This window comes from Euphorbia lathyris, chromosome 4 (genome assembly GCF_963576675.1).
Source record: "Euphorbia lathyris chromosome 4, ddEupLath1.1, whole genome shotgun sequence".
Lineage (NCBI taxonomy): Eukaryota > Viridiplantae > Streptophyta > Magnoliopsida > Malpighiales > Euphorbiaceae > Euphorbia > Euphorbia lathyris.
Genome location: NC_088913.1, coordinates 75933902 through 75945346, shown reverse-complemented (window position 1 = coordinate 75945346; position 11445 = coordinate 75933902). Strand labels below are relative to the sequence as shown.

At 31.2% G+C, this 11445-nt stretch overlaps 1 protein-coding gene and 1 non-coding gene across 2 annotated transcripts; one reads left to right on the top strand and one right to left on the bottom strand.

Annotated features, from left to right (window-relative positions):
- The first annotated feature begins 5212 nt into the window (after nt 1–5212).
- On the top strand, nt 5213–5285 carry TRNAR-CCU (transfer RNA arginine (anticodon CCU)). Its single transcript has one exon. It is a non-coding gene; the product is annotated as a tRNA-Arg (tRNA).
- A 169-nt stretch (nt 5286–5454) lies between these two features.
- LOC136227855 (laccase-4-like) lies at nt 5455–11061 on the bottom strand. The gene is made up of 6 exons (XM_066016616.1): nt 10917–11061; nt 9921–10072; nt 9167–9411; nt 8869–9006; nt 6949–7866; nt 5455–5851 (listed from the first exon to the last, which is right to left on the bottom strand). The coding sequence occupies exons 1-6, from the start codon at nt 11007–11009 to the stop codon at nt 5721–5723; spliced, it is 1677 nt and encodes a 558-aa protein (XP_065872688.1). The 5' UTR covers nt 11010–11061; the 3' UTR covers nt 5455–5720.
- Nucleotides 11062–11445: the final 384 nt, after the last annotated feature.

Sequence of the window (11445 nt, the reverse complement as noted above, 5' to 3'; positions counted from 1 at the left end):
TCTTTTGGGAAAAAACAGAAAACAAAAAGTTTATGTGATTTCATGATTTGATAATTCAAAGATATAAAAATGTTTGTTTTTATGTCAAAGCATTATCTTATTGTTTTTATTTATAAAGCTAAATTATTTTTTTAATTGACCATACAAAATCAAAATTTGACACAATGAAAAAAAAAAAACTTGGATATAATTTTTTTTTATGCCAAATCATAGAAATTTATTATGCCACTTTTGGCAATCTAAAAACCAAACCTCAACATATATTTTTTAGGAAAAATTAAATAAATAACTTATAATTTCGCATATATATTTGGTCTTTAATAGTTAAATCTAGAATTATTAAATTTAAATCTTAAAATAGCGTCATAAGATTCAAATAAATCTAGATGTAATGTTATAAGAAAATATAATTTTCTAGCAACGATGAAAAAAAAACATGATGTGCTTTTAACTTTCGTGCAAAACTCCTAAAAACAAATGTATCCTATCATATTAAATGATTTGGAAAAATACGATGAAGAACTGATGGCCCAATTTGAGATGAGGAGACAAAGAAAAGATATCAAAATAGGGGTTGAAAACCGCCGACCTCACTTGATGCTTCAGTTAGTAGAGTTTTTTAGGAAAATGACGGTGAATAGTAGAATTCTAGGGTTTTGTAATGATGTAGATTTTACTCTGCATCTTCTTTTTCTATTTATAAGGTGTCAAGGGGTAGTTCTGGTATTTTAGCAATTTATGCGCCTAATAGTGACTCGGGACATGTGTAGGGATCAAAATGGAGAATATCCTCTGATGAGCCTAATATGATTTGGCAGGTAAAATCAGCATCCCATGACTATAGGCGTGAACATAGGGTTTGATGCCTTGGAAATTCAAGGCTCCTTCCCATTGTTAACGTAGGTTATGCTCTGGCCAAGACACGCTCATTAGTCCACGTGTTGAGTGTGATTTATTCACCTATTATCAATTAAATTTACACCCATTCGGTTAGCCAAAGTTCTTTAGGGCTTAGTTCGTGATTCGGAGGACCGAAGTCCTACGTAAGTATAGTTGATAAATGAAGCTATTGGTATTACAAGATTCATTGAAACTGAGTGTATATCTTCATGCACGTGATGTCTAATTCCTCCATTTGGTTAGTTGAGAAAAGAAGAAAATGCATTGAGGTGTGGCGCTAATTGATAACGCACGTGATCCCTTAAAATAATCTTTTCAAATAAAAAAAATCATTCATATCGGGAACTGGCCAGTTGTCACGAAGCATGTTGTCGATTCGAAAGGAAGAGTGGTTCTTCAGCAACATACCTGTAATGATGTCCATTAAAGCCACCATTCCAATTTGCTGGATTAGAAATTTATAAGAGGAAGGAATTTTCATTCTCGTTTTTCTTTTGCACTCTTATCTCTTCTTCCTCGCCAAATTCTTAGATTTTCTTTAAAGTTCTTACAAATTTCCTTTTAACCAGCAGGTGTGTTACTCTCTTCTCCCTTTTATATTTCTTTGTTATAGGGAAGTCTTAGCCAGAAAGAATTCTTGTAAATCACGAGCATCTAAATTTACTGACAATTTATCCTTTAGTGATTCTGAAGAAATGGCTTCTAAAAGACAAGCTCACACCAATCAAATAAACCCCACAAAGAAATCAAATCCTCATGTCTTGGATCAACCGTCTATCTTCACCTTTGAGAAACCGATGGGTTTGACAAATACATACCGAGAACTCTAAAAGATGGAGATCTTCTTATCATTTAAGGAGCATCGTTCTAGGTCCGAAATAGATGAAAAAAGGGGAAATGGTAACAATGATCAAGTGGAGAAAGTATGAAAGAAAAAAAAAACAAATATAAAAATTGTATATGAAAAAAGAGGGTTGTAACATAAAACAAAAAGTATTTGATAATTAAATGATATAAAAAAAAAGCATATGTTTATATGTCATAGTATTATCTTATTATTTTTATTCATAAAGCTAAATTATTATTTTAAATAACCATAAAAAATCAAAATCAAGACCTTTACATTGACACAGAAAAAAAAAAAAAAACTCTTATATAAACATTAATAGAGATGTGAGAATATGTGATAACACTTTGAAGATTTAAATTCACCTGTGTGGGGAACGTTTCCTGCGAATACTCTAACGCACAAGTTAAATTAAATCTATATATTTAATTTGTTTGGTTAAATTAAATTCCTATAACTTAATGATAACATCCAGATAATATTTACGGGACTAAAAAGGAAATTGACCAAACGACCGCATATTAAGACGATCGGGAAAGCTATGGCATATCAAGCAAGTCATCTGGATGGCGGATCACAAGGATTCCTCCATACGCTATCCGTAGTCAAACATATGGGAGACCCGCCATCTCACCTCGATCCACCCCCTGAACGGCTGAGCCGATTCCTAATAAAGGCAACTAATAAACCATTAATAAGCTAACGGTCATACTTAGTAACCGCCATTAATGAGGCATTAATGAAGACTTTCTAGTTACCAAGAGTTACAACTACATGACTATAAATAGCTTGCATCCCAAGCTACTGAGGTACACATTCACATTCTCCTTAACCCTTCCTTGTGCTTACAGTTTATTCTACTATATTATACTGACTTTAGCATCGGAGCTTCCTCCCGCCGATCCCAACGACGCCCCCCGCAGGGAAGGTCACCGATCAAGAATTCACCACCAGTCATCAATTGGTGCGGTGATCGTGGAAGTTCTTTTAATCATCAGGTGCTTTGTAATTACTTATCCACCTCATTCCGGTGACCACCCGGGGCTCTAGCCCCAGCTAGCCCCGGCCTAGTTCCGCCACTGTCTTTTAGATTTATCTCGATAATTAATGAAGAAACCACTTATTATTCTTGAATACAGTTTCTTTTTTTATGGATTATAAGTTCTTACTTTCATGGGGCAACCCCAAACTTGTAGGTGTCTGGGTTTTCTTCGCATCCACATTACAAAATGTGTCTTTGGAACTGCCTTTTTTTTTTATAAGAACATATTTAATAAATACACAACGGTCTTAATGCATCCACAAAGATGATTTTGAGAAGTAAAAATTTATTCTTAATATATGAAATAGTAAAAATATACCTCCAATATTTGTAAGTAATGTCAATTTTACCCCTATGTATCCAATGGAAAGTTTGAATAGACTAATTTACAGTTATTTTACCTGTTATTTGACTTTCATATATTACATTCCAGAAATCAATTTTATCTAAAAATATGTAGTATGTTACTAATACGATTATAAATAACCTGTCAAAATGCTAAAAACTAAGCATATCATATATAAATTAATCATAAAAAATTGTGATAATATGAATTTTTTTAGGGTAATTAATTTATTAGTCCTTATATTTTGACATAACACACTGTTTAGTCCTTGTATTTTAAAAAACACACAATAAGATCCCTAATATTTTTCTCGATGGACTGTTTAGTGCCTAACGTTTTTCTCGGTGAACTGTTTAGTCCATGCTAGTGAATTTGGATTTGAGTCAAAATCTATTTAAAATAAAAATGTAATGCCTTAACTACCCTTTACCACAAAATCAAACATGTAAGACCATTATATTCATTGTTTCCCATCTCTGCGTTCTTCTTTTCCTTTATTTTATTTTCCTTTAGACTCTAAAGCATCTAAAATCAACTTTGAGTGTTCTTTTTTATATGAGTGTTTTTCACCTTCAATTCGAAAGAGTAAGAGAGAGAGAGAGAGTTGAGTCGATTTCTACCTTCCATTCAAACAGGAAGAGTGAGCATGAGTGATTCGATTATGGGTTAGGGATTCAATCATTTCTCCTTTTTTTTGTGAGCGCGAGTTGTGAGAGAAAGACATATGTGAATTGCTTTTGACTGATAAATAGTAAAGGGTAATTTAGTCATTTCCGAATTCATAAACGGTAAAAAATCTAACAAACAGACGGAATGACTAAACAGTTCAACGAGAAAAAGGTTAGGACTTTACCTTGTGTTTTTGCAAACACAGGGACTAAACAGTGTGTTTTATCAAAATATAAGGACTAATAAATTAATTACTTTTTTTTTTTACTATAGATACAAAATAATATGCTAAAATGCACCAACATGTTTTAATGTATCAAAAAATTTGTTTCAAAGATTTAATATAATATTCGAATAAGGATCAAAATTTTTAGTTCAAATTCTTCATTAGGTACGAGTTGAACTAATTTATTTTGTAAATATTTGGAGTAAATTTTTGCCATTTTACAAGTTAGAGGTAAATTTCACTCACTATAGAGACAAATTTAGATCTTATCTTTTGTGATGTATGAAAGTAAACCGTTGCAGTATATGGTAAATAAATATAGGCATAAAGCCAATCTGACCCTAAACTATAGATCGCAAATCTAATAGCCCACATTCTCCTAAAATTAGTAGATGGATCTCTAACCTTTATAAAACTCAACAATTAGTCCTTCAATTCATTTACCATTTTCTAATTCTGACTTCTAAAAAAGTGTTATAGCAAGCTATAATCTTCATCAATATGATGGGCGACTGTTCATTTCCAAATCACAATCAAAGCACTCGTTTATCTATACATCTTATTGATTGCCACTGAACCACAACTTTTTTTTTTTTTTTTTTTTTAGAACTGATAAAGAAACAGAGAGGGAAGTAGTAGTAATCAAAGAAAATAGGTTGTCAAGAGATCATTTGATTTTTAACCATAAGAAGTTGTTGTACCTGAGAAGGACAAATACAACTAAGTTGGCATAAAACACAATGATAACATATTATTTCACTTATGCAGACATCTGTTTTAATTGTTTTAGTTGTTTCATTTCGTTAACTTCATTATGAAGTTGAAGACCGTTTGTTAATTCTGTTTAAGTTGAACACCATTTTAATTCCAACCCAATTTACAAAATGAATGCAGAACGTTTCTATTGTGGAGTACCAAACCGCCAACCCGAACCAAGGAACTCCATCACTTAGCTTATGACTTCTTCGATTAAAAAGACTTTTACTAGGTTGATTTTTTCATAAAGAGAACTTTTAACTATAAATATATACTAAATTCTTCAGAGGTGGGATTAGAACAAGGTAAATCAAATAGAAATCTAATTGTTGCGATTTTGCAAAGGTTATGAACCATTTTCATGATTTGTGGAGAATACGGAGCTTATATATTTTTATACTGTAATTTAGTGCTTTATTTCATCAAGCGCCTGTAGCTCAGTGGATAGAGCGTCTGTTTCCTAAGCAGAAAGTCGTAGGTTCGACCCCTACCTGGCGCGTATACTTTTATTTTTGGCCCTTTTATGCTTTTTATTATTTTTTTTTTTATGAACTTTTATGCTTTTTATTACCACTTGCTATGTGTGTCTTGAAGTAAATTTTAGGTGTATGAATGAATGAAAGAACCAAAAAAAAAAAAACATGGGGGTTTCCCACATTTGAACTAAAACACAAACATTGCGAAATATTTGGATGAAATCCAACTATATATATAGAGAGAGATCTAAACAATTTACACCCAGGAAAAAAAAAAAAAAAAAAAAAACTAACAAATCCTTTTGCAGCTTTATTGTGTCATTTGAGCAGCTTCATTGATACAATTTGTAGTGTAATTCAGCCTCATAATTCAGACTCTTCTACTCCTTAATGCTATATATATGTTTTGGAATTTGGATTCAAAGGAAGCAAATTATATGAAATTGATGTAAATATTTCTAGCATTTGGGTAGATCAGATGGAGGTGGTAACATTGACTGATTTGGGGATTTACCATTATCCACCACAAAAGCCATCTTCAATCCCCATGATGTGTGTACTTCCAAATGGCAATGTAAAAACCAAACACCTACAATCACATTTATAAATATAAAATTAGAAAATGGGTCTATTTCAATTTTCAATCATACCCATTTAGGAATGTGGTGATAAAAATATTTCATGCTTCATTGAATTATAAGCATTCCATTTCCATATGATTGATTCATTTTACCTCAAACAACTTGTTAATTTCATGCATTTATAGGTTAATGTAGTGGAAGTTCTCTTTATCATGAAAATGACTAATACGACTAGCCATACTTTGGATAGCTACCAAAAGAACTAAATAGTAAATAAATTTTAAAAAGTAGAATAATTATTTTGTCCAAAAATATGATAAAATACTCTATACTATATACTTTTGGGAAATTCTGTTATTATTTGGTCTAATGGATTTTACCATTAACAATATATATATATATATATATATATATATATATATATATATATATAATAATTCCCGTAAAATAGTATGTATACTATTTTTGGAATAAAATGCAGATTTAGTACGAAATTATGCAAATTTTAGCTTAAAGTTTCAATAAAGATCAATTCTAACCATGCCTTGTCAAAATTTTGGAAAGATTGGTTTGACTGTTATTTAACTGTCACACTAATCTTTCCTCACAAAATTATCGATAAATTGAAGCAGTTTGTATATTTTTTGTTAGTTATTTGTAACTATATTAATAACACAGTAAATATTTAGACAATTTGATAAAAAAAAATTGTGATTAACTTATATGTAACAGAATTAATTGTTAGCAATTTAACATAATTTTTGAAATTTTATTAGTAATAGTATGAGTGTTTGGTTGCTAATTTTCATGCTATTATTTGCGTTTTCACTTCAAAAATGAGAGTTTTAGGTGTTTGGTCAATAACATCATATTTTCCTTTTACACCTAAAAAAACGAATATCTGTTTATTGGAAAAACAGTTTTTTCAAATAGCAAACCTTAGGTAATAAATATCAATATTTGGAAGATATGAAGTGACGGTCATTAACAGTCAAACCAATATTTTTTATTTTTTAAATTTTCGATAATTTATTGGAAAAAAAACCAAATTTAAGCTAAAAAAAATTGTATCTGAATAAAAAAAACAAAAAAAGTCTAGAATTACCTGGATTGTCAGCCCTGAATCTGATAGCAGTCCATCCAGCAGTAGGAACACTTTGTGTATTCCTCTCAACAGGATCAACCAAATTAAACTTTTTCGGATCATTCACCGGATCATAATTTCCGATTCCTCTCCCAACTGTAAAAAAATTAGCTCCATGGAGATGAAATGGATGACTTTCCGGCGCAAGAATTCCCGTTCCCTGTAAAACAACTTGAACCGTATCATTAAACCCCAACCTATAAACCCTAGTCCCATTCTTCGTCGCCATACTCCCCGTAAAATTTCCAGTATAATTAAACGGCGTCGGAGGATTCCCGGGAAAATCATCTGTAAAAACCCCACTTATATTATAATAATGCGCCTCAAGTAACGCCCTGTTTGGCATCACAAAACTAACATTATTAATATCCGCAACCGTTCTGCTTCCATTCATACAGGTCGGGCAAGAATTGATTCCAACTCCGATCGCGAACAACAATGAATGATCGATTTGTAAGGGAACATTTGCAGGGTAAGATCTGGAGTTCAAGCTTCGGAGATTATCGAGGAATTTTGATGTTGATGATGTTGAATTTATTGCGGGGGGAGATGTTAGGAGAAGGGGTGAAAACTGTGCCGTTTCTTTGTATCGTAGGAAAGCGATGCCGGTGACGTTGTCGACGGCGACTATTGTGTCCATGAAAGGGGAAATGGCGATTAGGTATTTTCCGGTGGGTTGATTTGGTGTTAGGAGGAAATTTGTGGTTTGGCCTGGTCCGACGAAGATTGTGTCGGTGGTGAAGGGTTTGGTGTAGCAGGCATCGACTTCGACTACTGTGAAGTTGTGGCCGGCGATTTTGAAGAAGAGCTCGTCGTTTACTGCTGCGTTTACGAGCCGGATTAGGTAGGTCTTGCCTTTCTCGACGTGTATGGTGTAGGCTGCATATCGAAACAAAAAAAATATCAGGGTCAAAATTGAAGTTTAATTATTAACTCAACGTTTAAGCTGATAAATTGGTGGAAATTTTGTAAATTTTAGATATTAAACTGATTGTATAGAGTTAATTTAGTAAAATTTGTCAATTTAAAAATTGAGTTTATACTTAAATTTGAGACTAAATTAATTATCACTATCAATTTTAAAATCTTTTTGACACTTAATTCCAACGGAAAAAAAAAAGATAAAGATAAAAATTGTATAATGTTTGACATGTAATAAGAGAAATTTTAGAATCTCAATATAGTTGATTGCAATTGATGGAAGCCAAATATTAAATCAAAATATTAGTATCTTAATCACCAAATAGAAAGAAGGCTTAATGTATTATTTACTTCCAACTTGTTCAAAAAGTTACAGACCTTTCAAACTTTTAAAATATCTCGATAGCCTCACTCATTTATTTAAATTGTCTCGATAGTACACTCAATTTGTTTAAAATGTAGTCAATTAATAATTTAATTCCAAGAAAGTAAGTTGTAGGCGAAAAACGTTGCATATGTCTTGATTTTGTAAAACTTGTCGTCTCTTGGTATTAGAATTACATACCTAGTCATAGTCGTTTTACTTTTTCAAGACTTGTGCAACATACTTCATGCATATAATATAACTTACTTTTTTTTTATGACCAAATGATTAATGGATTGCATTTTAAGTAAGTTGAGGATACTAAAAATGCTACCGACACATTTTAAAAAGCTGAAGAGAACAATAAACCTTTTTGCACTAGTTCAGGGTGCTTATGTATTATGTATTAAGCCTACAAAAAAATCTTATTTCCACAATTGTAAGAGTTTTCCTCTCAAATATTAGAATTGACCTTAGTTTTTTAACTTTTTCAAGACATTGAAAAACTTATTTCTTTGGACAAGGATGTATGAAGCCCATAAATAATAAGATATAAATTTGCTGAGAAGATACTGTATAATTTATGAATGAGTTACCTTGATCAGAAGTACAAGCAGAGGCAGGAAGTGGTCCAGGATAGCCATTAATGGTGTGAGAATCAGAAATATTGGGTGGCATTCCAGTTGTCATAGCCTGATTTATCACTGCTTCTGTATCTGTTTTCCACCATTCACCTGCATCATTCAACACATTTTTCCTTTTCAATTAAAACAACTTTTCCCCAGTTTTATAAGGTAAAAAAAAAATCATCTTGTGACATTAAATTCAATAGTGCTTGAATTGGATTGAAAGAAAATGCATTTACAGAAAAGAAAGAAAGAAAAGAAGACAGACCTAGTACAATGAGTTTATCTTTGTGGGGTTTAGGAAAAGGATAGGGAATGCCTTTCTTAGGCAGAATAATAATAGCACCATGTACTGTTGTCCTTAGCCATGAAATATGAGCATGCCAAAGCAGAGTACCTCTTTGCCCAGTAAGACTGAAATTGTATAAATAGCTTTGACCTGGTTGGATTGGGCATTGTGTAATATATGCAGGCCCATCAGCCCATCCTGTTCGTAGCTGCTTCACCCCATGCCTGCCATTTTTTACATTTCCTATTTCAAACTTTTACCATTTTTAACAACTATACAAATAAGGTACTATATGATATGTCATTTCAATTTTTACTTTTGTCCAAGAATCTTTTTCAATTTTCACTTACTTCAATTGTAAATTATTTTTATTTTCATTACTAAACTTTAAAAATAATATCAAATTTACCTAATTTTTTAATTTTTAACATTATGATAACTAAATTTTACTTAATGTCTCAAAATAAACGTTGACGATTTCAAAATGAAAACATCACAGAATTAAAATTAAAGTTATTTAGAACCACATTTACCATGATCTATCAGAATTAAACAGTTATATATATTGGAACACTTCCAATCAATAAATCCTAGATCCATTAATGGTAATAAATATAAAATATAGTAAAATGAGTGTATTTAACCTCTATTTAGATGCCATATATACATCTATTCTAATTAAATAGAAATGGGTCTTACTTTAAAATGTGAATATCACAAAAGACGTAATTACCAATGGATGGAAACATTGTATTGAACGTTGTTGATAACCCTAATGTTGAGAGTGTCGTCTTCTCTTGCATAAATAGTTGGTCCTGGAAATTTACCATTGACTGTCACTATGCTCTTTGTTGAACATAGTTTTGTAAAGTTCTGCATTACCACCTGCATCCATATCCAAATTAATCCTAACCATTTCACTAACTTTAACATTCAAATTCTACTATTTTAAATTGGCTATTCCTAAAAACTTTTAAGATTATTTTAATACCTTATTCATAAAATTTTACGTTGAACATCTACGATATGGAACAATTTTACATTCAGACCATGGTAGAATTTTACTTCAGTATTTGATAAGTTGGTCTGATCAGGAGTGGTTGGTTCTGACCCCCTATATGTCCAAAAAAAAATATTAATGGCGTGCCGATTTAATACCCCCAAAATGGGCCTAGGAGTGTCAGACCCTTTCTAAATTCAAATTTCTAATTTTTTTTTTTTTTTTTGCCTATTAAACCCCCTAAATCCAAGTTTCTAATATTTTGTTTTCCTGTTAAGCCATCTGAAATCTAAATTTCTAATTTTTTTTACCTGTTGGGTCCTCTCTAAATCCAATTTTTTTTATTGAAAATATTTTTTTTATATATTAAAAATCTTAGACACAATATAGCTTAATTTTAAGAAGTTTTATATTGATATTTAAAAATTGGTTCTTGACCACTCAGATTATAACATGTATATATACGGAAAAAAATTAAACAAATTTGATTTAGGAAAAGAATTTTTTTTTTTTTAGACATACACGTGCAAAGACGGCCCCTAACCAATTAATTCTATATTCGCCACTAGTTCTATATACCATTATCTAGATCCATAAGTGCTTTCTAAATTGAAAACGTTAAGGATAATTTATCATTTTTTATATTAAGACTATATTTACACTTCCACAAAGTAATTAAGAGGGTTTTACGTGTAGGAGTTAATTTGAAATAAAGATATATAAACTTACAGTGAAATTATAATGACGAGTGGCAGATTGGACGAATGCTGGAAAAAGGGAAAAAAGAAGTATAAAAGTTAGAGACAAAGAGAAGTCCACCATTTCTTGCTGTCTTGGTTTTCTGTCTTTGTGTGTTGTTATGTTGTAAATTAAGGTTTTTTAAAATTTTATGGTTAAAGTGTGACTGACTACCTCAAGTTTATATGGGAATAGTATCTTGATGCAATGTCGTTTTAGGTTGTTAGGTGAATGAAAATTGCAGTCATACATTTAATTAATTAATTAAGTTTTCTTACATGTTACACAATGAATGATCTAATCTTCGTGTTTTGGAACTTACTACTAGCTACTACTACCATGTCCTTGTTCCCATTTTCATTTGACCTCTCAACCTTTATTTTTTCATTTTTTTAATTATATACATTTATTACACTATTATTATTATGTATATTACTAAATGACATGCATACTTCCTTTAAGGAAAAATCATGCATTAATCCATCAACAAGTATTATTTCTTCCACTCTTATATTGCCAC